At 46.6% G+C, this 26,793-nt stretch overlaps 1 protein-coding gene across 1 annotated transcript in view; it reads left to right on the forward strand.

Moving 5' to 3' along the window:
* TGM3 (transglutaminase 3) overlaps window positions 1–26,793 on the forward strand; it is a 50,782-nt gene that overhangs the window by 19,839 nt on the left and 4,150 nt on the right. The window contains exons 6-11 of the mRNA XM_017504731.2: window positions 3,669–3,846; window positions 3,951–4,086; window positions 14,400–14,503; window positions 16,623–16,868; window positions 20,501–20,809; window positions 23,908–24,065. Of these exons, the coding sequence (XP_017360220.1) occupies window positions 3,669–3,846; window positions 3,951–4,086; window positions 14,400–14,503; window positions 16,623–16,868; window positions 20,501–20,809; window positions 23,908–24,065 (1,131 nt within the window). The remainder of the gene's footprint in view (window positions 1–3,668; window positions 3,847–3,950; window positions 4,087–14,399; window positions 14,504–16,622; window positions 16,869–20,500; window positions 20,810–23,907; window positions 24,066–26,793) is intronic.

Genomic DNA, 26,793 nt, shown 5'->3' on the forward strand with positions numbered 1-26,793 from the left:
CATTCATGATCTAGATGGGGATACAAACTCGGAGAGCTGAAATGGCTTGCTCAAGGCACAAGGCATGCAAGTCAGACCAGAACAAGGCCTCCATACAAAAGGCCTGTGCCCCTACAACACACACACACACACTCTCACACATTCTCACACACACACTCACACACACATAGTCATGCACACACACTCTCTCTCTCACACACACACAGTCTCTCTCACACATACACACACACAGACACACCCAAGCTATATCCCCTAGGAGGAATCTGTGGTTCTGCACTCATTGTGTAGAGAATGTCTCCATCCAGGCTGGGCATAGTGGTTCATGCCTCCAATCCCAGCGCTTTGGGAGATGGAGGCGGGAAGATGGCTTGAGCCCAGGAGTTTGCCGCCAGCCCAGGAAGCATAGTGAAACCTCATTTCTACAGAAATTTTTTTTTAAAAACTAGCCAGGCATAGGCAGACACAGTGGTTCACACCAGTAATCCCAGCACTTTGGGGGGGTGGATGACTTAAGCCCAGGAGTTCGAGACCAGCCTGGACAACATAGCAAAACTCTGTCTCTATGAAAACAAAAACAAAAAAAGCAGGGCATGGTAGTATGTGCCTGTAGTCCCAGCTACCTGGGAGGCTGAGGTGAAAGGATCACTTGAGCCCAGGAGGTAGAGGTTGTGGTGAGCCAAGATCATGCCACTGTGCTCCAGCCTGGGTGACAGAGTGAGACCCTATCTCAAATAAACAAACAAAAATTAGCCAAGCATGGTGGCACATACCTGTAGTCCCAGCTACTCAGAAGGCTGAGGCAGGAGGACTGCTTGAGCCCAGGAGCTTGCGGTTACAGTCAGCTGTGATGGCACCACTGCACTCAGGCCTGGGTTATAGAGGAAGAGCCTGTTTCCAAAAATAGTCATGCAAAATACCTAAACCTAGATCAACCTGCACAAAAGTTGTAAGTTAAAAAGCTGAAAGTCATGATCAGGCACAGTGGTTCACACCTGTAATCCCAGGACTTTGGGTGGCTGAGGCAGGGGATCACTTGAGCCCAGGAGTTTGAGATCAGCCTGGACAACATAGTGAGACCTCATCCACACACACACACACACACACACACACACGCACACTCACACACACACACACAGGAGCCAGGCATTGTGGCACATGCCTGTAATCCCAGCTACTTGGGAGGCTGAGGTGGGAGGATCACATGAGCCCATGAGTTACAGGCTGCAGTGAGCTATGATTGCACCACTGCACTCCAACCTGGGTGACAGAGCAAGAGCCTGTCTCAAAAAAAAAAAAAAAATGGCTAAAAGTCAAAGTGTCAGAGTTCTTTAACCCTCTTAAACTAAATAATTCCCAGATATGCTGTAACCTTTGTTTATTTATTTATGTGGTTCATGGTTTAGGCATTTCTTGATCTCTTGACTTTTGAGCTGGATATGTCCATGCTAATGAGCTAGTTACTTGGTTAGAAATGTGAATAACTTCTCAGCTGCATGATAAAAGTCTGGTGTGCATCTGAGAGGGCTTTTGGAAAGAGCTGAGTCTTAGACCGAACCTCGAAGGAAAGGGGTAAGGAAGGCCCGGGGAACTCAGAGGCTCTAAGGAGATGAATGAGGACCAGAGTAGCCGAGGGAGGGTATGGAGAGGAAGCGAGCCTGGAGCAGAACCTTGAAACCAAATGACCTGGAAGAGCTGGGATTAAAGCCCTGGTCCCTTAGAAAGCTGAGCCTCTTTGGCCCCGGAGAGAGTGGGTGAGGCCAGCGGCTCCTGCGGCCGCTGACTCACTCGCACCCCAGGGCCAAACCACTTTATCGTGGAGCCAATTTCCTCAGCTGCACCTCCCTGATGCTCTTTTCAGACCTCCCAGTTGGGCTGGGCCATGAGCTAATTATGGCCTGTGCAGAGCTTTGAAATGCTCATCTTTCCACCAGAGATGACGGTGCTGATTGCTACTTTGAAGGCTGGAGCACCAGTGACTCAGGAGACGGGGAAGGGCTGCACAACCTTCCATCTTGAAGGAGGCCCTGTCTTGCCTGACTCTGCCATGACAGCCCAGGCCCTCCCGGAAGGGGTGCAGAACTCATCACTGCACTGAGGGGCTGGCAAGGCTGGGCATAGCCTGTCCTGGGCAAGGATTCTTCTGTGTCCAGACTGTCCATTCTCATAGGCCTTGCCACTTACAGGCACTCCAAGGAGAGGGGGTGGGACTCACAGGCTGGAGGAGCCATCAGAGATCCTGGTCCAGCCTCTCACTCCACAGTTGAGATAAATGACTGCAATGAGAGGCTGGACCAGGATCCGTTTCATCGACCCTGACCCTTGACTGCGGAAGACACCTCAGAAGGCCTTTGTTCTAACTTTCCCTTGAAAATTCCCTTCCCTGTTGGAAGGTGAAGAACTAAGGCCCAGAGAGGTGAATGGACCTTTGTGCAATCATCAAGTTGGCAAGTGTCCAGGTGGGGCTTCTAACCTCAGTGTCTCCTCTCTTTCTCTTTTAACTTTTATTATGGAAAAGTGCAGACCTATATAAAAGTAGAGAGAAGAGCATAATGAACTCCTGTGTACCCATCATAAGCTTCAACAATTACCTCTTCAGGGCCAGTGTCATTTCATCTCCGGCCCTCTCTTTCACAGATGATTTGAGAAATCTTAGACAGTACACATTTGTCATCATTTCACCTGTAAATATTTCCAGGTATGTCCCTAAAAGACAATGGAACTCAAGCCTCTTGATTTCTCATCCCGCGATCTTTTCAGGCTGCCTCTTGGTTGTGTCACTTAGACTAGAACCGCGCCTTAAACTGAATGAATGAATGAATGAATGAATGGAGTAAACTAACAAATGAACAAATAGCTGAAGGAATGAAAGAAAAGAAATTCTCTATCTTTATTCTTTCCAAGAAGAAGTTAGTTGCTGAAGTTCTAAAGTGATCTTTTTGGCCGTGGGCAGTGGCTCACACTTGTAATCCCAGTACTTTGGAAGCTGATGTGGGCGGATCACTTGCAGTCAGCCTGACTAACATGGTGAAACTCTGTCTCTACCAAAAATACAAAAACTAGCTGGGCATGGTGGCGCACGCCTGTAATCCCAGTTACTCTGGAGGCTGAACCAGGAGAATTGTTTGAACCCAGGAGGCGGAGGTTGCAGTGAGCCGAGATCACGCCACTGGACTCCAGTCTGGGTGACAGAGAAAGACCCCATATCAAAAACTAACAAAAAATAAATAAATAAAGTGATCCTTTTGTAAGACAATACACCAAAAAAAAGTTTCAAACCATGGACTTCCAGGCATACATATAACAGTGATAGCCATTAGTTCCTGCCAGAAGTCCTCTGCAAGCTGGATTTGTGCCCCTGCCTTGCCACAGACAAGCTGCACTGTCTGTTTCCCATGTCGGCCTGCTGCACAGGAGTGATGTATGGATCAAGGACAGTCAAACACAGCCTGTCTGGGAAAGCACCTCTAAACTCGTAAACCACTCCATACCCGTAGGGAATAAGTGTTACAATGATCTTCCCCAAGTCACCTAGAAAGACAAAGAAAAGTTCAATCACAGTCCTTGCCTTCTTTCCTCATCTCCCCACCTGGTCCTCTGAATTCTATATGTCACTCTTCCTAGGAAAGGCATTAGCGCTGACTCATTTGGGGGGGGTGGTTTCTGCGCAGATCAATAGCAACGATGACAATGGTGTGCTTGCTGGAAATTGGAGCGGCAATTACACGGGTGGCCGGGACCCCAGGAACTGGAACGGCAGCGTGGAGATCCTCAAGGATTGGAAAAAATCTGGCTTCAGGCCAGTCCGATATGCCCAGTGCTGGGTCTTTGCTGGGACCCTCAACACAGGTACTTTGGGTATGGCGTGCCTTGGCTGGGTCAGTGGGTGGCAGTGGGGTATACCAAGGTACCACCTCCACCACCTGAGTCCTCACGTACACCTTGACTTGCAGCACTGAGGTCTTTGGGGATTCCTTCCCGGGTGATCACCAACTTCAACTCAGCTCATGACACAGACCGAAATCTCAGTGTGGACGTGTACTACGACCCTATGGGAAACCCCCTGGACAAGGGGAGTGATAGCGTATGGTAAGTATCTCACCTTTTCCCTGAACCTCGAGCACCACATTTGAGTGGCTTCTCGCTCTCACCATTCTCCTGGGACCCAGGTCCAAACAGGAGTTGCAAGGCAAGTAACATGTCAGCAAAGGGCATAGAATGGAAATGATGGCAACACTGATTACACACTTAGCAGCACCTGAGGCACCTCTCCTCGGTGCTCTGCAGTCTGCTAGTCCTATCTTGCTCCCGTCAGAAAAAGGGTCTCATCCTAGTGAAAGACAGGGCTCCTAAATTCACTCTAAATTCATGGGATCCATTAGACCTTATATGACTTTAGAAGATAAAAGTTGAAACTGTCACTTTTCCAGTAAGAAATATACATTTGTTTCATTTCAGATAATCCAAATTATTTATAAACTTTCTCTTTTTTTATTATACTTTAAGTTCTGGGGTACATGTGCAGAACGTGCAGGTTTGTTACACAGGTATACATGTGCCATGGTGGTTTGCTGCATCCATCACCCCGTCATCTACACTAGGTATTTCTCCTAATGCTATCCCTCCCCTATCTTTCCCCAACCCCTGCTCTCCCTCCCCAGCCCTCCACCCCCACGATAGACCCCAGTGTGTGATGTTCCCCTCCCTGTGTCCACGTGTTCTCATTGTTCAACACCCACTTATGATTGAGAGCATGTGGTGTTTGGTTTCCTGTTCGTGTGTCAGTTTGCTGAGAATGATAGTTTCCAGATTCATCCATGTCCCTGCAAAGGACATGAACTCATCCTTTTTTATGGCTGTATAGTATTCCATGGTGTATGTGTGCCACATTTTCTTTATCCAGTCTATCACTGATGGGCATTTGGGTTGGTTCGAGGTCTTTGCTATTGTGAACTGTGCCACAATAAACATACATGTGCATGTATCTTTATAATAGAATGATTTATAATTCTTTGGGTATATATCCAGTAATGAGATTGCTGGGTCAAATGGTATTTCTAGTTCTAGGTCCTTGAGGAATCACCACACTGTCTTCCACAATGGTTGAACTAATTTGCACTCCCACCAACAGTGTAAAAGTGTTCCTATTTCTCCGCATCCTCTCCAGCATCTGTTGTCTCCTGATTTTTTAATGATCTCCATTCTAACTGGTGTGAGGTGGTATCTCAATGTGGTTTTGATTTGCATTTCTCTAATGGCCAGAGATGATGAGCATTTATTCATATGCTTGTTGGCTGCATAAATGTCTTCTTTTGAGAAGTGTCTGTTCATATCCTTCTCCCACTTTTCAATGGAGTCGGTTTTTTCTTGTAAATTTGTTTAAGTTCTTTATAGATTCTGGATATTAGTCCTTTGTCAGAGGGGTAGATTGCAAAAATTTTTTCCCATTCTGTTGGTTGCTGGTTCACTCTAATAATAGTTTCTTTTGCTGTGCAGAATCTCTGGAGTATAATTAGATCCCATTTGTCTATTTTGGCTTTTGTTGCCACTGCTTTTGGTGTTTTAGTCATGAAGTCCTTGTCCATGCCTATGTCCTGAATGGTATTGTCTAGGTTTTCTTCTAGGGTTTTTAAGGTGTTAGGTCTTATGTTTAGATCTTTAATTCATCTGGAGTTAATTTTTGTATAAGGTGTAAGAAAGGGATCCAGTTTCAGCTCTCTGCGTATGGCTAACCAGTTTTCCCAACACCATTTATGAAATAGGGAATCCTTTCCCCATTGCTTGTTTTTGTCAGGTTTGTCAAAGGTCAGATTGTTGTAGATGTGTGGCATTATTTCTGAGGCCTCTGTTCTGTTCCATTGTGCTATATCTCTGTTTTGGTACCAGTACCATGCTGTTTTGTTACTGTAGCCTTGTACTATAGTTTGAAGTCAGGTAGCATGATGCCTCCAGCTTTTTTTTTTTTTTTTTTTTACTTAGGATTATCTTGGCTATGCAGGCTCTCATTTGGTTTCATATGAAGTTTAAGGTGGTTTTTTCCAATTCTGTGAAGAATGTCAATGGTAGCTCGATGGGGATAGCATTGAATCTATAAATTACTTAGGACAGTATGACAATTTTCACGATATTGATTCTTCCTAATGCTGAGCATGGAATTTTTTTTTCATCTGTTTGTGTCCTCTCTTATTTCCTTGAGCGGTGGTTTGTAGTTCTCCTTGAAGAAGTCCTTCACATCCCTTGTTAGTTGTATTCCTAGGTATTTTATTCTCTTTGTAGTATTCTCTTTGTGAATGGGAGTTCACTCATGATTTGACTCTCTGTTTGTCTGTTACTGGTGTATAGAAATGCTTGTGATTTTTGCACATTTATTTTGTATCCTGAGACTTTGCTGAAGTTGCCTCTCAGCTTAAGGAAATTTTGGGCTGAGACAATGGGCCCTTCTAAATATACAATCATGTCATCTGCAAATAGAGACAATTTGAATTCCTCTTTTCCTAATTGAAGACGCTTTGTTTCTTTTTCTTGCCTGATTGCCGTGACCAGCACTTCCTTAAAGAGAATAAGAAAAGCAACACATCTTCTCTTAGCATATATATACTTATTATATGCCTTAGTTGTCAGAATGAAAAGCTCAGAGTTTATTCTGGATTCTGGATGAAAACTTTTTTTTGTTTTTTTTTAAGACAGAGTTTTATTCTTGTTATCCAGGCTGGAGTGCAATGGCACGATCTTGGCTCACTGCTACCTCTGCCTCCCGGATTCAAGCAATTCTCCTACCTCAGCTTCCCGAGTAGCTGAGATTACAGGCATGTGCCACCACACACAGCTAATTTTTGTATTTTAGTAGAGATGGGGTTTCACCATGTTGGTCAGGTTGGTCTCAAACCCCTGACCTCAGGTGATCCACCCTCCTCAGCTTCCCAAAGCTCTGGGATTACAGGCATGAGCCACTGTGCCTGTCCAAAACGTTTTATATATATTTGGGCATTTACATCCCTAACCATAAATATGCTATGTGCACACTATCAATGCACATGGGTGTGAACACACACACACACACACACATAATTTTATGATAGATGCTGCTGGAAATAGGTTATATAAAATGTGTAGACATGTATCTATAACTGCATAGACAGATAGATATTATGTAGATATAAAAATAGATATTATTATAACTGTTTAAGGTTATATCACATACCAAGTTATTACTGGATGGCAATTGACAAGGATGTCTATATCTGTGTACACAGTGATATCTATGTGTCTATATAAAGTACCTATTTATCTATTGTTTTAATCCATTTCAAAGGCTACATGCACACATAATTGCTCACATGCATGTATATGGCTAGATAATCGTATGACAGATGCCATCTTATTTTTCGATGTTCAATTTTGAGATAGTCTACATAAAATATTTTTATTACTTATCATTCCCAGAATAAATACGCCTAAGTTTTCTGAATTGTGCTTAATGTAACTAAGGGTATAAAGTGAAAGGAAAATAGATAATAATGGAAAAAGCTGTTAAAACAAATAAATAACAACTTCATACAACAACCCAACTGAGTAATAAAAGCATCCCTTCCCTTCTGAAGGAGAGTGAGGTTTATGTAATTCGCCCCAGGTCAATGGATTTCAGGGTTTTATTGGGGGAGAGAAAGCTTATTTAAGGAGTTTCTTTCTTGGTCTGCACATACACAACTTTCTCTGGAATGACATTGCTTCCTCGTGGCCGGACTGTTTTTCAGCTTCTCATAAATGAGTGTCTTTTCTTTTCCCTGGGCTTTTCTTTGTTCTTGTGTCCAAAATCCCATTGCAACTAGCTCTGATCATTGGATCTATGCCATTCCTAACTTTAGTTTCTTCTGCAAAAGGAGATGGTTGGTCAGATAAGTTGGGGGTCCCCTTGGCATATTCTTTCTGTGATTATCCTGCACACTGGGAACTGCAGAGACTTGGAAAGCTTAAGTCTCAGTTCCTCCATTGAAAGGTTTACGGTGCTGTTAGGAGACAGGGGGTGGGGAAGCTACTTGTAGAGGCTAATTAGCAACACAGCATGGTGTATGATGTTTAGGGAAGTGATTCAGAAAGGGATATTGGGAACTCGGAGGAAATCCTCAAGCAAGGCGTCCTGGAAGCAGGAAAGTGGGGATTTTAAGCTAAATTTAGAATTAGAACACAGGTCTCTTGGTTACTGATTCACACTGCCCCCCACATCAGCTTAACATCACCTTTGGGACATGTAGGAACTGATGGAGACATTCTAGGGTGGCTCCGTGGTCATTTCTGTGGCCTCATGGGAGGGTGCCAGGTGCAGAAGCTCTGACTGTTCCTGAGGGTCTTGTCACCTCTCTCCTCCCCTCCCCTTTTCTGAACCTTCTCAGAAAGCCAAGGGAACTGATAGTTACTCCCTACTCCATTCCCTCCAGCTGATGGCTGGGGGAGCCAGCCCTCATGCCAGCTGGGGAATGAGGACAGGGAGTCCCAAGCACTAGCTCCAGCCCTACTGCCAAATTGCTGTGAGGCTTTTGCAAGACACTTCATCCTTCTGGTCCCAAATTTCTTCATATGTGAAATATAAGGGTTGACCTAGAACTAGATGATCCCTTAAGTCCTTCGCCAGCTTAAATTTTTTTAATTCTCTGTCACTTCAGCCCACTCCACTTTCTGTAAGAGAGCTAGCCCTCCCAAGGGAGCCCTACTGTTCCTTCCCCATTAAATCCCATGCAGGGGAGAGCTAAACCAGGAGCCAGTTTCTGCCTGGAGTGAAATTATTGAACCATTAATATAAGGGCAACTGGAGTTTGGACAGAAAACCTCTGATCTGAATCTTAGTATGTTACCAAAAAGTGTTTTAGAACCTTGTCCAGATTTGCCTAAAGTAATAAAATGTGAGAATCAAGGGAGATGGAGCACTAGAAGTGCTTAGTAGTAGTAACAGCAGCAACTGGTAATTTGTTGAGCAATTGTTGTGCGCCAGGTACTGTTCTAAGTGCTTGCATTTCATCTTCACAAATGACGCAGACGTTGTTAGTATAATCCCCACATTACTTTTTATGGATGAGAAAACAAAAGCCCTAAGAGAAAAAACTTGTCTACAGATAAACACCTGGAGACATTTAGACACTCTAAGCGTATAACATTATGTAAGTTCTCGCCTTTGCTACACCTCAATTTTCCACTTTTAAAACAAAGGGCCAGATCAGGGGACTGCAGTGCCTTTTTCTAGGTCTCTTAATCACATTCATAGCAGCCAGTGGAGTAAATTTTTTTCTAAGCCACTCTGCTCATGCCAATGGTTTGGCTTAGGAGGCACACAGCTCCAGAGATTTCACTCTCTTCGGAGTGACGACACTTTCCAGGGAGCTCAGTTTGGGATGCTTCTTGGAGATGTCCTCCTTCTGGGCCGCTGCAAAGCAGGTCTCTGGAGCGTATTCAGCCACTGAGCAGCAGCCGAATGATTTGGAACAATTTAGGCAAGGTTATCTTGGCTTTTCTGGCTTTTTTTCTTCATTCATTTGACTTGATCCCCCAATTTCTAGAGTCATAGATCTGACTCTACATGTAAACTTTGCAGAGCTCTGAGGTAGAAGGCACCTAGAGACTGCCCAGCCCTGCCAGGGAGGTAGAGTTGGGCAGTGCTTTCAGAGAAGAGCTGTCAGCACCCACACCTCAGCCAAGCCACTGGCTCCTTATGCAATCTCTCCACAGCCTCTGCCTCTGAATGCCTGACTCCACTAGTCCTGAGCTGGCTCCCAGGCCCTTAGGAAGTGAAGGAGAGTGATTTCAGTGCAGTAATAATTCAGCAGACGTGATTCCGTGCACACCTGCACTGGACTCTGGGCACCAGGAGGAACAAGATGCAGGAACTATGCTGGAGGAGGGTTTTGCTTGTTTGTCTTGTTTTCTAACTGGGCCTTAGAGACTGAACTTATAGCTGCATAAATAGCTCGGTGATTATGGAGTGGCTACAAAATCAATGAATTATTTCCAAGATTCGGAGATAGCACAGAGGTATGGTTGGCACTCTCTCAGCATGTCAGGAAAGGCTTTTGGCAGAGGTAGTAACTGAACAGAATTTGGGAGGACAAATGGGAGTTTACCCACAGAAGGGTGGGGATCGGGGCCACTTTCTAGGCAGGGTCTCCTAATTCTGTGAATTCAAAGGGAAGCATAGCTCAGTTGGTGTCTCTAGAGCAGTGGTTTATAAATGTCAAAGATTGCATCAGAATTAATTTGGGCGGAGAAAGATGAGAGCAGCAGGAATCTGCAGTTTTTAATAAATGTTTCAGGTAGTCCTGATGCCCACAGCCTGTCCTCTCCTGAGCTCCTGCCCCTGACACCTTCAGGAAAGCAGTGGAGCCCGAGGTTGCAAGGGGAGAGAGCGTGACACACAACGAGAAACTCACGCCGGAGTTTCCACATGGCGCCACTGGGCATTAGAAAGATGCATATCCCAAATATTTATGTGTAACTAAAGTGGCTGGCTTTTGCATGAGGGAGGAACCAGGATGTAGTTGTTATCTGCTCTGGCTTAAATTCCTGCCTTGCAAGCAAGAATTAAAGTACAACTACTTATCAAATTTTTTTTTTTTTTTTTTTTTTTTACCTACTTGCCCTTCCCCTAGGGTACTCTGCCATGATCAAATTGAATGTGAAACTCGGTTTTCTCATTCACTTTCTCATCCCTCCCCTGCCTATTTCACCCACCTAGGACCATCTTCACACATTTCTTCCCATGCCTTCTCCTTGCTGAGCTCTGACTGATCCTAAAAACCTGTTCAAAAAGACTCTTGCTGGGTCCTGGAGACCATTTCTATGATGGCTTTAAAAAATAATTGTAGAAAATTTCAGGATACATAAAGAAATAAAAATCATTTATGATCTTATTCTCATATTTTTAAAACTTGGTAGTTTTCCATTCATCTTTTCTCTGTGAGTTATTGTTATTTGTAGAATTGGGATGATACATTTTACAAGGCATGAGTAGAAGACAGAACATGTAATAGATACATCCCACTTTTTCCCACACCTCGAAACCAGCCACTTCACCATTAGTTTTAGTCATGTGTTTTTTGCTAAACATTATATCATGAGCATTTCCCCATGTCATTAAAAAATCTTTAAAAATAACATCATTTCAAATGCATCATAAATGCATCATATTCTGTGATATGGAATGGAACCTATGTAAAATCAGGTTACATAACATGGAAGCTACTGTTAACTATTTCCCTTCTTTAACCCCATCTGCCTGGATTCAAATCCCACTCTGCTTACTCACTGTAAGACCTTCGCAAGTCACTTAACTTCTCTGAACCTCAGTTTCTGGAGTTGTTGAATGGGGAAGAATAATTATTTCTGTCTTTTAGGGTGTTGTAAGGATTAAATAAGTTAATATATGCAATAACACAGAACACAACTTTCTGTGTTAACACTGTGTTAATTATGATCATTCATATTATATATATATTCTAATTATAGAAGTAATGAGTAATTCACATGACAGAAAATAAAAACATTACAGAAATAAGTAACATAAAACTTAGTTTGTATGTGCTATATACATAATACATACACCAAACTGTTAATGGTGGATATCTAAGAAAATGTAATTATTGGGGACTAACTTTCTCCAACGTCTTATGTATAATTTTTAATAGATGGATTTATCATACATCTACCTATATACACATAGGGTTTTTTTTTCTTTTTCCTTTTTTATTTTCATAGGTTTTGGGGGAACCGGTGGTATTTGGTTACATTGGTAAATTCTTTAGTGGTGATTTGTGGGATTCTGGTGCACCCATCTCCTGAGCAGTATACACTGAACCCAATTTGTAGTCTTTTATCCCTCACCCCTTCCCACTCTTTCTCTCTGAGTCCCCAAAGTGCATTGTGTCATTCTTATGCCTTTGCATCCTCATAGCTTAGCCCCAACTTATGAAGGAGAACATATGATGTTCAGTCACATTGATTTTCTTATGTCATGATATCTCTTAGACATCTCTCCCTGTAAGTACTAGATTGATTTTACTTGTTCTTTTTGACAAATGTTGTATATCCCATTGCATGGCTCTACCACTATTTATCTGCCACTTCCCTTATTGATGAACTTTTGCTCCAACATGTTTGCTATTACAAACAATGCCTCGGTGGACACCTTTGGATGTACATCTATGTGCACTTACACGAGTTTTTCCATAGGAGAAATTCCTGGATGTGGACTTACTGGCTCAGTGGGTATGCAGATTTTTAGAGGTTTTTATATTCCTTGCCAAATTGCTTTCCGTGAAGGTCATACCAATTTAAACTCCCACCAGTGGAGTATGACAGTGCTTGTTTCCCACCTGGAAATGAGTGCAACAATGAGCATCACCCTATGCTTTAATCTCCGTCAGTCTTACAGGTGTAATCTATGTATCTCTGTCATGTTATCTCTTTGTCATTTTAATTTTCTTTTAATAGTACTGGGGTTAAAACTATTTTCATCTGTTCAGTGGTTATTTGTATTTCTTATAAAACTTGACTGCTCATTGCTATTTATAGGCATGTTTTTCTTTTTCTATTTCTTATTTCTTCACCACTTAGTTCAAAGAAAGTATGCTTTTTCTTATTGATTTGTAAGCACATTACAATATTGCTACAGTAAATATCTAGCATGTATGTTGCATATATTTCTGTCTTTTTTTTTTCAATCGTTTGTCTCACTTTGCCTTCAAATTAGATAATTTCTAGTCATCTATCTTCAAATTTATTGACTCCTCTGTCATCTCTATTCTGCTAATAAGTTTATTTGTTACATCATTTAATTTCAGATATTGGTCTTTTTTCCAGTTAAAGTTTTCCATTTGGTTCTTTTTCATATTTTCTATTTCTCTGCCAAAAGTTTCTCTCTTTTCATTCATTATGAGCATATTTTTCTTTATTTCATTAAGCCTAGCTCCAGTAGCTGCTTTAGTCTTTGTCTGACAATTCCAACATCTGGATTATTTTATGGTTGGTCTCTGCAGACTGTCTTTTCCCTTGAGGATAAGTCACATTGTCCTGGTTCTTTGTTTGTTGAGTAATTTTGGCCCATACCCCAGACATTGGATTTGTCTGAATTCTGTTATCTTGTATTAGCCGTGTATCTTGGGTGACTCAATGTGCAGACTGTCTCTCCCCTGTGGTAGGCAGTAAGTGGCTCTGCTCTTGGTTCAGTGCTTTTATCTCCAACTCAGTGCTTCGTGGTCTGCCTCATACATGCATGATTGAGAGTGACTCAGAGGTTTGGGCAGAAATCCTCCCTCACTCTGCAGCAACTGAGGTTGGCCCAGGCTCTGTTCCTTGTTCCTCAGGTCAGAAAGCTGTGGGCTGCCCATTGAGTTCTTGCTCTATGCATTTTACCCCAACTGTGGCCTTTCCTTAGAGCAAACTCATAAAAAGTGCAGCTTCCTCCACATTCTGATTCCTCTCCAAAGTCTTCATGCTTTGATCATCCTCAGATGTATTTTCTAGTTTTTCATTTTTTTCCCACAGTTTCTCATTGTATACAAAAGGATTCATCTGTTTTGAGCTTATCCTCCATACCAGAAACAGAACTACAGGTTTTTTGTTTGTTTTTTTGTTTACATGTAAGTTCAATATTTTTACATGCTCGAACATGTGAGTCTCTTCCTTTATGGCTTCTGAAATGGGCAGACTGCTTAGAATTATCTTTTCCACCTGTTGAGTATAGAATTTTTTTGTTCCACGTTGATTAGAACTTGGATTTATGTCGGACTTGTATTTTCTTCATGTTGATCTGAAAGGTACCAAGACCAGTGTAGTTTCCATGGGAGTAGAAAGGAGGAGAGAAGAGGGCAGAACTGGGAAACAGAATAAGACTTTGGCTACCTGGCTGTGCTTTGTGATGACTGAGACTTACAAATTGAGACACAAGACAAATAATATTTGAGGACTGGCAGATGTCATTCTTCCGTACAGACCCCAGCCAAAAGACTGTGTGGCTCTTAGGTAGGCCAGTTACTCCTGCTGCAACCCCATTCATTTCAGACTACATAGAGCACAGAGCATACCCCACCAGGCACAGGGAGAAAGCTATGTGGGTTTGCCCCTGGGTAGCTGGCTCCAATTTAGATTTGTTCTGCTCCTTAGAAAGGTGCATGCTGGTCAAGGCTTTGACTTTGGAGTTAGGCATACACGGGTCCAAATTTTGACCCTGCCATGCATAAAAATAGTACCCATTTCACAGTGCTGTGAGGATTTCTAGAGACAGTGCTCACCAGGGCTTAGCATAACAGCAGTCGCAGGGTAAACTCACTCGATGCACATAAGTGTAAAGATGTGTTGTCTTGCTGCTCACCTACTGTGTGGTCTTGGGCAAGTGCTGCAGTCTCTGGTTCTGTCTGCAGGAATTTCCACGTCTGGAATGAAGGCTGGTTTGTGAGGTCTGACCTGGGCCCCTCGTACGGTGGATGGCAGGTGTTGGACGCTACCCCTCAGGAAAGGAGCCAAGGTAACTTCTCGGGGTGTGGTTCTAAGTTGTGTGCCTCACAATTATTTACAGCCTTGGATAGCAGCATAGGGTAGTAACTCCAAAGCCCTCTCCATCTCTGGAATGCATGACAGGATTAAAACAAAAATAGTTTTAAAAATAGATCTCCCCTGCTAATTTTGTTTGGCTTGGGCTGCGTTTAAGTGAGTGCCTGCCCTGCACCCACAAAGGCTGCTGTTGCTGCAAAGAGCCTTGGCACAGGCCAGGTGAGCAGAGAGAGGAGCCTTCCTCTTCCAGTAATGATTTTCCTGCACCAACTACAGCTGCTTCTCCCTCCCAGCACAGAAAATTTGCGGTTCCCTGTTGCCCTTGGGGTTTAGTCCACATTCTCCACTGGTCACCACACACAGCAGCTCTCTCTGCCATGCCAAGCTCCCCCTTAGGCAGGCTGCCTCTGCCATCCCCATCCCGGGCCTCTGCTCCCTCCTCTGGCCTTTCTCTGTCTCCTGCCCCATCAGGGGTTGGGTCCCAGACTCTCCAGGAGTGTTTTCTCTTCCCTCCTCTGACCTCTAGAGTATGTCTTGTCTGTTACCCTCATTTTCAGTTGTTTCTTGAAACATTAAAAAGTGATTTATGGGGCTGGGCATGGTGGCTCGTGCCTGTAATTCCAGCACTTTGGGAGGCCAAGGCGGGTGTATTACTTGAGGTCAGGAGTTCGAGACCAGCCTGAGCAACATGGTGAAACCCTGTCTCTACTAAAAATACAAAATTAGCCAGGCATGGTGGCACACACCTGTAGTCCCAGCTACTTGGGAGGCTGAGGTGGGAGAATCACTTGAACCCAGGAGATGGAGGTTGTAGTTAGCCAAGATCGCACTGTTGCACCCTGGCCTGGGAGACAGAGCAAGACTGTGTCTCAAAAAAAAAAAAAAGCGAGAAGCAATTTATAAAGTAATACATGCACATAGTTGAAAAAAATTCAAACTATTCTAAAGGACTAACAGTGAAAATTAAGTCTTACCCCACCCCCAACCCTAAGCTCCTCTACCAGAATCAGTGTATGTTACTAAATCTGGGGGCTTGGAGGTAACTGAGATGTTTGCTAGGCCACTATTTTCCAGACTTTTCATTGCAACCCATTAGTAGTTATAAGATCTAGTTAGTGGGTTGTGGCCATCATTTTAGGAAAGAAAAATGAAATGGAATGGAATGGAAAAGGGGGAAAGGAACATAAACTATCCAGGTTCATTAGATATAGTTAGACTAAGGACCACTGTCCTGTGAAACTTTTGTTTCTATATCATATGTGTGCCAAGATGTCAAATGTAGTTCTTTCTCGGGATTGTGGAGAAAAAAACTGAAAGGCACTGACTACCTACCTGTCCATCTATCTACCTACTATCTAAACTTGCTATGCTGAATTCTAAGGGGAGGGAAGAAATGGTCAGGCTTGAGAGCTCAGAGGAACAAGAGGCCCATGTAGGCTGCCTGTTCAGGGAAGTCTTCCAGGAATAGGAAGGTGATGGGCTTCTAGGCACGAATGAGTTGTAGAGGTAGAAAAAAGGCAGCCACCAAGGCAGGCAGGTCACGAGCAGAGATCGAGACCATCCTGGCCAACATGGTGAAACCCTGTCTCCACTAATATTACAAAAATTAACTGGGCATGGTGGCATGCGCCTGTAGTTCCAGCTACTCAGGAGGCTGAGGCAAGAGAATCACTTGAACCCAGGAGGCAGAGGTTGCAGTGAGCCAGGATTGTGCCACTGCACTCCAGCCTGGCAACAGAGCAAGACTCCATTTCAAAAAAAAAAAAAAGAAAAATAAAGGCATCCACCTTGAGCACAAGACAGCAAGACTTTCCTCTTTAGGAAACAGACCAAGGACAGTGGGTTAGCATGGATGAGGCGCCTGTGGAATGCGGGATGTGTGGTCTTATGGAGGGTGTGAGTTCGACCAGCAAGAGAATAATAGCCCAGGAGGTCTCTGCGGAATGCCACATGAGTGCGACATGGTCAGGGGTGAAGGAATTTGGGAGGGGCAGAGGTAGAGGTTTGCGGTGGTCCTGGAAGGCCCTTGGGAATTGAGCACTGGGCAGGCTGTGGCCTTGGCATATATTGAGCCTCTGCATCTTGGCCTCTAGGAGTGTTCCAGTGCGGCCCCGCTTCGGTCATTGGCATTCGAGAGGGTGACGTGAACCTCAACTTCGACATGCCCTTTATCTTCGCGGAGGTTAATGCCGACCGCATCACCTGGCTGCTTGATAGCAACACTGGCACGCAGAGGAAGAATTCTGTGGACAGTCGCAGCATTGGAAGGTATATCAGCACCAAGGCGGTGGGCAGCAACTCTCGCATGGACGTCACAGACAAGTACAAGTACCCGGAAGGTAGGAGGGGCACTGACGGGGTGGTACTGTGAGGAGCTTAATGGAAGGAGGATGGTTCTGAGGGTGGAGAGGAGAAAAGGCCTCCTCCTGCCCCGCACTGGCAGCCGGTTCTGCCTGAGTGATAGGATTGCTCCCTAGCACCTAACAACCACCTTCCAGGACTGTTTCCAGCGGGTGCAAAACCATCATGGGCAGCTGCTGTGCCAGTGGAAGTTTGTTGCAGGGCACAGATGGTTGTCAACTCAGCCATCTCCAGCTGTGTCCCTGTCTCAGCTGCACAGCTGGGGTGACAGCACCATGATTGGACATCATAGGGAGAGACACAGCCCCCTTGAAAGGCCCCCAAGGGCTTTAGGAGAGATTTCTCCATCCGTCTGCTGACCTAGCCTCCGAGAAACTCAGGGAGAAAGCCATCTGAACAAAGAAATGGACAAAGAAGCCCAGAGATGTGGGCTCACACTGTGCACATTTGGAGATCTCCCAAGAGGCCAGATGAGGTGTAATTACATGGTATGAATGCACAAGCCCCTAAAATCTCAGGCAGCCATATATTGCTGGTCACCCTAAAGTCACCTTGGAAGGCCAGTTGCTGCGAGGCTGCCTCGAGTCAATTACATTCACTGCTCAGAGTTGCTTTTGAAACCAGCAGTGCATCTCTTTGAGGATTCTCAGTGATGACAAAAGTTCTGCCTTTGAAGTTGAAGTTCACTTTTAGAAACAGCCAAAAGTAATTTAGTGCTTGCCCTTGCAGGCCACAGTCACTCCTTAATGGGGTCAACATTTCACTCTTTCTAAAATGCTTTGAAATGCTTCATTCCATTGATCCTCACAGTTAGTTCTAAGGGGTCAAGAAAAGTATTATTACAAAGGTGCACGCAGTACCCCCTAAAGTAAGCCCTGAATCTCTAAGTGACTGTTGGCTATTGCTATTGGCCGAGTTTACAAAAGAGGAAAGCTGAGTGCAGGAGATGGGGTCTCACTTCAAGTCCAGGTGGGTGCTCCTCCATTGCTGGTATTTGTGAACATTCAGAGGCACAATTTTAGGAGGTTGGTGACCTCAATCTGGCTCCAGTCTTCCTCTGCAGGTCATCCCCAGGACTGAGGTCAGATATCCCTTCGCTCAGTCAGTAAACATGTTCTGAGCCCTGACTGAGTATCTGCTTCATGCTGGGCCTTGGGGATGCGACAGAGGACACTGCAGATGGGCCAAGGGTGTGGAGGGCGGAGATGTAGGACAAGTATTTCCAACAATGTTATGACATAGGAACAAGCGTAGTGGGCCAGGGAGCAAAAACTCTGGGGCACAAGGTGAACTCCAGCCCTACCAGCCATAACTGTGCGACCTCCAGCAAGTTTCCTCTGATCTCTGAGCCCTCATTTCCTCTCTGAAGAATCAGAAGAGCAATGCCTGTCCTCAGTGGGATTTAAATGAGCCAATGTACACAAAGTACCAAGTGCAATGCCTGGCATATAGTCAAGACTTGATAAATAGCAGTGGTAATCTTTATCAGTTTGAACATCTGCAGCCTTGAAGGAACAATAACCTCCCAAGGTGACTACTTTGCAGGCACTGCTTACATGGCTGTATGACCCTGTGGGGTTCCTCACCTTACCCTCACACCTTGATCTCTGACTGTCCCAGCCAAACCTCCTAAACAATGGAGAACGAGCAGGTCCATTGTGGGGGTGGGGGGAGGGGGTCTCTGGAGGACTCCTGGCAATGCCCCAGCCCTTAACGTGACAGGACAGATCACCCTGCCTGATGCTGCCCAGATCTTCTTACCTAATGATTCTAGCTTCTCTCTGAGGGCCCCAGGGAGGAAAAGCCAATAAAATAGGTTGCTAAGTGTTGATGCAATAACAACAGCAAAGGGAGAAAACAGCAGGAGGAAGCTTAGTCTTGAGTAAGCCCAGCAGGTGACCTATATAGGCATCGAGGCTCCAAGCCTCATTGTGCAAACACACCGGCTTCGAGGTCCCAGGCACGGAAGGCTCAGATCCGTGCACTGCCTTCAGCTCTGGGTGTGGACTTACAACTGGACTAGAGAATGGGAAGGCATCAAAAGGAACCCAGCCCACCAGGAACTAGCAGCTTAGGTAATCTGGCTGCCTGCCTCCTTTTCAGCAGGGTGTGTGGGAGGAAACTTAGACCGGGGTCCAGACACCAAGGAACTGGCCCCCTCTCTGCCTCTGCAGATGACCGGCCCAGTCCATCTCAGAGTGGTCTGGACAAGCTGTGTCTCTTCTTAGGGTCTTAACTTGATGGGCATGGATAAGTCGGCCTCTGAATTCTCTGCAAGTCACATGTAATTTATGGGAAGGGGCTTGCTGTATCATAAAGTGCTTATGGTAAGTCATCGGGGCCTGGTGCAGTGGCTTACGCCTGTAATCTCAGCACTTTGAGAGGCTGAGGTGAGAGGATCACCTGAGGTTAGGAGTTCAAGACCAGCCTGGCCAACATCATGAAACCCCATCTCTACAAAAAATACAAAAATTAGCTGGGCGTGGTGGTGGGTGCCTGTAATCCCAGCTACTTGGGAGGCTGAGGCAGGAGAATCTCTTGAATGTGGGAGGTGGAGGTTGCAGTGAGCCGAGATCATGCCACTGCACTCCAGCTTGGGTGGCAGAGTGACACCCTGCCACACACACACACAAAAAGGCCATCTGGTGCCTTAAGCATTTTACAGGTTGTTGGGGAAAGTGGGAGAACCTAAGTGTGGTCTGCGGAGTAAACATGGTCAGTCTTCCTTGTGTACCTCTGTCTGGGTTCCTGGAAGGTCAGCACCTTCTCATAGATCTATCTTCAGGTCAGAAGATAGATCTGAACTGAACTGATTTGTGAACTGCTCAGTCAGCCCTGGCTCAGAGGCTTGCAGTCAGTTACTCAGTTCTGTGTGCCCTGAGAGCCGTTTTTGGGTACATCCCTGTCATTCTCTGTGGGCCACTTATGCCATCACACTCAGCAGTGCCCATAGCCTGAGTCAGAGTCAGAAAACCCAACCTTTCCTCCAGCACTTGCAGCTTTGAAACCTGGAATCTCTTGACAATTTCAACTAGTCATAACTTGGAAACCTGTCGGCCATGGGAAGTCCTTGTCAACTGGCACAGATCAAAATGTCACTCCTTGGCTCTCAAGCCACCTTTAGAAACAAGCCAGAAGAACACAGTTTACAAAAAATATTTTTTAAGGAAGTCAGTTCTAAATCATCACCTTATTTTTTGGCTTATGAATGTATTCTAATCTTTTTCAGCTTGGTTCTTGTGACTTACCTTGAAATTATCTGTTTGTTCTTTAAGTCTCACAAGAGACCTTTTATCAGAAAAAAAAAATGAAATCTAACCTAATTAACACAAACAAATGATCAAACCACATAGTAATTGTGTGTAGGTGCTGATAAAACCTTTCTACAGATTCCGGGAAATTGAGAGCAGATTGGAAAAGCACCAAAAAGCAGCTGGTCTGTGAGTCTCAGGTTAAGACGGGTGAGCAGGAGGCCTGCGGAGGTCAAATGCCTGCTCGGGCAGCAGTAGAGCCAGCACCAGTCCCAGGCCACCTGTCCAGGCCGGGCACTGTCCTCTGCCCAGGTTGCCTCCACATCTCTGGGGTGTTTCTGTCTTTTCCCACCACACAGGCTCTGAGGAGGAAAGAGGAGTGTTCCAAAAGGCTTTGGGGAAACTTAAACCCAACGCATCATTTGGTGCAACGTCTTCACTGGGTTCGGAAACAGAGGAACAGGAGCCCAGCATCAGCGGGAAGTTCAAGGTCACTGGTTTGTTGGAAGTGGGCAAAGAAGTCAACCTGGTCCTACAGCTCAAAAACCTGAGCAGCGATAGGAAGAGAGTGACAGTGAACATGACAGCCTGGACCATCGTCTACAACGGCACGCTTGTACATGAAGTGTGGAGGGATTCTGCCACCTTGTCCCTGGACCCCGAGAAAGGTAAAGCATCCCTCAGTTGGAGGGGATCCACAAATTCAAGGTAGCCAATGGCCTTCTGGGGCTGCAGCGTGTCTGCAGGGCTCCAGGTTAGCTAAGAATGGAGCAGCCATCAGCCCCTGTGGTTAAGCCACGACTTTATGCTTTGGAAGTTGCTGTTTCTATGAGCAGAGTGATGAAAACCAAATGTCAGGGTGGTGCCAACCAAAATCCTATTACGGCCCAAGGGAGGAAGGAGGGAGACTGGCAGTTCTTAACTATGGCACAATATCCCTTACAGGTATTGTCAAACCAACTCACACAGTTTGACCTCCTAAAAAAACAAGGCAGATTTTCAATATCCATCTTACAGAGGCAGAAAGGGAAGCTGGGAGATATTTGTGACTTGCTTCAGAGATAAAGTGTCATAGGTAGTAGCAGTGTTAGGTCTTGGTCCTAGGTTTTCTGACGCTGAGTCCAGAACCATCCCCTGTTTTCTAGGTTGCATTGCTGTTACCCACCTCACCCCACCCCACAACAAATCACTCTTCAAGTTTGACCTTGGGAAGGTGGCAATGACCACGGGGCCCTAAACCTTGGCCCAGGACTCCCCCACAGCTGCCACGGGGTGGGTGGATTTTCTGGAGTCCTGACAACAGTGACAGGCCTTCTTAGAGGTCTGAGCATTTGGGAGGAACGGCGACTCCTTGCCCTTGGGTAGCAGGGATGGGAAGAGAACAAGGTGGAGCAGATAAAGGCTGTCTGTGGAAGGATTAGAATGCAGGTGTGCCCACACTGGTAAAATCCTTCAAGCTGTTATGAAAAGTTTGGACTTACAAACCAGATTAACAAGGGTGGGGTGGTTATTCGCTTCACATAAGGGACTAATAGAAACTGATTAATTATACAGCCCATCTTGAAAGGATTCTGTCTCCAAAGAAACTGAGAGGTGTCACACCTGTCAGAAGGTAGTATCCCCTAGCCATCTGTCTTCTAGCAGAATTTTAACAGAAATCTTTTCAATATCAGAAGCAACTGCCTGGCTGTTATTGACCTTAGAAACTCAAACAAAGAGCTTCTTTTTTTTTTTTTTTTTTTTTTGAGGCAGAGTCTTGCTCTGTCTCCCAGGCTGAAGCTGAAGTGATCATAGCTCACTGCAGCCTCAAACTCCAGGTTCAAGCAATCCTTCTGCCTCAGCCTCCCAAGTAGCTATAGTCCCAAGTAGCTAGGACTACAGGCATGCCACCATGCCCAGCTAATTTTTAAAGTTTTTTATAGAGATGGGGGTCTCACTATGTTACCCAGGCTGATATCAAACTCCTGGCCTCAAGCAATTTTCCCACTTTGACTTCCCAAAGTGCTGGGATTGCGGGCATGAGCCACCATGCCTGGCCAAAAGAACAACTTTTGGAAATAAAAAAAAAAAAAAAAATTCACAGGATGGAAATGGTTTTTAAAAAATCCTTTTGCAGAACTGATTGGAAAAGAGAGAGGAGGCAGGTATACAGTGGTCTTAGAGCCTGGTTGTCTGCCAAGATATTGCTGGATGACCCTGGCGAAGTCTCCTTCCCTTTCTGAACCTCAGTGGTCACTGATGGTGAGGCTTGGACCCGTTGATGCAAGGGCCTGCCCTCTGCACATGTGGGGCACTGTTGGCAAATTCCTCCAGTGCTAAAAGCAGAGGCGGCTTCCTCTGCAGTCTTACCTAAAAGAGTATGTGACACTGGGTCCTGGGGCAACCCCAGGTCACCCAGCATGACAGCCTGAGGAAGGAGAGCACCTAAGCCCATCAGAGGAGGGGGGCCCCGTGGCCCACAGGATCAGAAGAGGGGACTTTAAGCATGGGGAAGGAGCCAGATGCATGGAGAAAAGCCAGGGGAGGAATTTCCATCTGGGGGAATGCTGTGAGTCAAAATATGGGGACAAAAGGTGCCTGTTTTGTCTGCAGAACAAGAAGTGAGGAAGGTTATTTTAAGGGACTGGTGACGCAGGGCCAGGCTGAGGGGTCTGAACTGTATCTAAGGTAACGAGGAGCCACAGAAGATTTTTGAAGTGATATGTGACACGGAAGAAGAGTGATTTAGAAGGAAAAAAAAAAAAAAACCAAAGCAAAACAAAACAGTTTTCCAGGCCAGGCGCGGTGGTTCACGCCTGTAATCCCAGCACTTTGGGTGGCTGAGGCAGCCAGATCACGAAGTCAGGAGTTTGAAACCAGCCTGGCCAACATAGTGAAACCCTATCTCTACTAAAAATACAAAAAAATTATCTGGGCATGGTGGCAGGTGCCTGTGATCTCAGCTACTTGAGAGGCTGAGGCAGGAGAATCGCTCGAACCTGGGAGGCCGAGGTTGCAATGAGCCGAGATCTCACCACTGCACTCCAGCCCAGGTGACAGTGCGAGACTCCGTCTCAAAAAAAAAAACTAGCTTTCTACGGCTTTGTCTGGCTGGTGTGTGGATGATTTAGAAGCAGGAGAGATCTAAGGCATGAGGGGGACGCAGTGGCAATAGAAGCCCGGGCTATTAGACGACTGGGAGGATCCTATGCGTTTGTTTGGCCAGCACCCCGGCTTCCCTTCCTACTTATTATTTGTGTTTGTCATGATTGCTACTGTTGTTAGGCAATCAGGTGGCATTTTTATTCTTCCCCTGCCCCTCAAGAGGACACCTATGGCCAGGCACAGTGCTCATGCCTATAATCCCAACACTTTGGGAGGCCAAGGTGGGAGGATCACTCGAGTCCAGGATTTTGAGACCAGCCTGGACAACATAGGGAGACTCCATCTCTACAAATAATTTAAAAAATAAAAAAAAAGGACACTTGCCCTCCAACACTTTTCAGGGTAGGGAGGAAGCAGCAGTATCTTTATCCCCTATGAGCTCATCCTCCTGGGAATCTGCCCAGCCAGAGACAGACCTGGGGTCTCCTTGGCCCCTGCTCTGGAGCCCACCCTGACCAGGGGGACGCTTCTCACAGCACCTGGCCCAAGGAGGGCTCAGTCCAGCCCGGGGCTGCAGATCCTCCCACCAGCTCGCCCTGCGTTGGCTTGGTGTCAGTTCTGAGGAAGGTTCACAAGCCATCCCCACTCCCCCTCACTCCGATCCCCTGGTTTCTCCTTCCAGAGGCAGAGTATCCCGTGAAGATCTCGTACGCACAGTATGAGAAGTACCTGAAGTCAGACAACATGATCCGGATCACAGCCGTGTGCAAGGTCCCAGACGAGCCTGGGGTGGTGGTGGAGCGGGACATCATCCTGGACAACCCCACCCTGACCCTGGAGGTAATGGGGTGGGAAGGGATGCCGCCCCCCAGCCAGCCCAGCGCCCATGAGCCCCACCATCCCTGTGAGCCACAGTTCTCCCAGACTGCAAAGGAGAGTTTTTTACTTGCTGGGAGGGACAAAGAACTGGGTCCGGCTCAGGTCCAGCCTCTGTCAATTAGACCAGCCAAGAACTCCCACTCAGGCCCGTGTTTCTGCTCCCCATCTGGTGAGACAAATGCATGCATTTGCCTGGCTGCTTCTCGGGTTCTAGTTTAGAATCACTGGGGACATCAGCTGGGGAGGGGGCTGGAGGGACTCTTTTCAGCTCATTCCCCTCTCACTCAGCTACTGAGCATCTGCTGCGTTTTGGGTTATGCCAGGCTTGGGAACCACAGAGAGGCACAGCTATGGGTCCTGGGCACAGTGAGCTGACATGTCAGGGCCACAGCCCAGCCCCCTGTTCATGGACCAGAGCAGAAACAGGCATGAGCCACAGCATCTCTCTGTGGTCTAGACACTGGAGTTACAGAATAGTGGACTCTTAGGAGCCTTGTCACATGCTCCTGTGCTCTCGTTTCACACGAGTAAACCAAGGTCCAGAGAGAAGGGAAGAGCCAGCTTCTACCAGAGCCAATGCTACACCTCAGGCCCTGGGACTCCCAGCCCATGCCCCTCCAAGGTGTCCTGGAACTCAGCCCATGCCCCTCCAAGGTGCCCTGGGACTCCCAGCCCATGCCCTCCAAGGAGTCCTGGGACTCCCAACCCATGCCCCCCTAAGGCGTCCTGGGACTCCCAGCCCGTGCCCCCCCAAGGAGACCTGGGACTCCCAACCCATGCCCTCCAAGGTGTCCTGGGACTCCCAGCCCATGCCCCTCTAAGCACCCTGGGACTCCCAGCCCATGCCCCTCCAAGGCGTCCTGGGACTCCCAGCCCATGCCCCTCCAAGGCGTCCTGGGACTCCCAGCCCATGCCCCTCTGAGGCATCCTGGGACTCTCAGCCCATGCCCCTCCAAGGCACCCTGGTACAGCACTAGCCAGCAACAGGATCTTCAAAGTGGCTGAGAACAAGGACCGCTCTTTCTCTGCTCATAGGGCTTCCTTTTGTTTGCAGCTTTCACCCCTAGGCTCCTTCTCAGAAGCCCAGGCATGGGGACTTGCAGGGCTGTGGGAGGCCCCTCATGCCACTCTGTCCCTTCCTCAGCACTGGCAGGAGCACCTGTGCTAACTCCAAGCCTGTCCCTCACCCAGCAGCCCCCATGCCTGATCCCTCCAGCCCAGGGTGGAGGGTGCTGAAGCCAGGCAGTATAGTTCTGAAATGTAAAAGGCTGGACAAGGAGACAGACAAACGGACAGAGATCATAAGGTTTTCCCTTGAGGCCCAACCAAGAGCCTCATGGTCTGGGCCCTGTCCTCTCTCATTTGCTGTACCAAGCATCTGCCCCAGCTGTCTAGATAGAAATTGGCTTTCCCTGAACCATCACAATGCCACGGGCTTCCCAAGCACCAGAAAACGGGAGGAGCCAGATACTCATGGCTGTCCTGGCCCACCCCTCCCTAAGCTGTAGCCTGGCTGCAGGGGTTCCTGACCTCAAAGAGGGCAGGGGGATCTAAGGTGCTGGCTCTGATACGGGGCCCAGTTCTCCCATATCTGGCCTGCAATTGCATCCTTCCACTGTCCTGGTTAGTTTGGACTATGCTTCAGGATGGGAGAGTTGGTCCCTACCTTAGGGGCTAGAGAGCCAGTGACTGGGCAGCCAGTCTGGGAGCAGGAGAGAGCGGTGGTCATTCAGGCCTTGGACCCTGTAACCAAATGGATCTGGCATTGAATCTAGACCCCTCCATTGATTAGTAGTAACACTGAGCAGGTCTCTTAATCCGAGTCTCAGTTGCTCCAACTCTGTCATTGGGACAATAAGTTACTTCCCTTGCAGGGTGTCCTTTCCTCAGGGAGGCCTTTCCTGCGCTTCCAAATTAGGCCTGGTCTCAGTTATACACCCTGAGAACCTGCTGTCCTTTTCCTGCAAGCCGTTTCTCCCAGCTGGAATATTATCTTTCTTTGTGCAATTATTTGGTTGTGAACCTCTATCCAACCATAAACTCCACGAGGGCAGGTGTTACCTCTGTTCTGAGTTCATCACTGTCTCCTGTGGCACAGTGTCTTAGTGGATAACCAATATTTGTAGCAGAGAAACAGCCCCTTCCTCAGGCCAGATTGGAACAGAGCCCACCCCTTGGCTGTGGGCTTGCATTCTTCCCTGCACAGAGGAGAGGTCACTGTCAGTCTGTGCTTGTGCCCTGCACATGGCAGCCTCTCCTGCTTCACAAGGCATTTCTGAGAAACACTCCCCGTCTCTCTAGACATGATGGACAGCAGAGTGCCCATTCCAACTCCTGAGGCTAGAAAATGACACTGGGTAACTGCCAGTTCAGTTGTAAAAACGTTATGTATTAAAATGATCAATATTTAAAAGAAGTTAGTTTCTGGCTGGGCGTGGTGGCTCAATCCTGTAATCTCAGCACTTTGGGAGGCCGAGAAGGGTGGATCACGAGGTCAGGAGTTCGAGACCAGCCTGGTCAACATCGCGAAACCCCGTCTCTACTAAAAATACGAAAGAATTAGCCAGGTGAGGTGGCAGGCACCGGTAATCCCAACTACTTGGGAGGCTGACGCAGGAGAATTGCTTGAACCTGGGAGGCAGAGAGTGCGGTGAGCCAAGATTGTGCCACTGCACTCCAGCCTGGGCAA

This window comes from Cebus imitator, unplaced genomic scaffold (assembly GCF_001604975.1).
Source record: "Cebus imitator isolate Cc_AM_T3 unplaced genomic scaffold, Cebus_imitator-1.0 Scaffold328, whole genome shotgun sequence".
In the NCBI taxonomy this organism is placed as follows: domain Eukaryota; kingdom Metazoa; phylum Chordata; class Mammalia; order Primates; family Cebidae; genus Cebus; species Cebus imitator.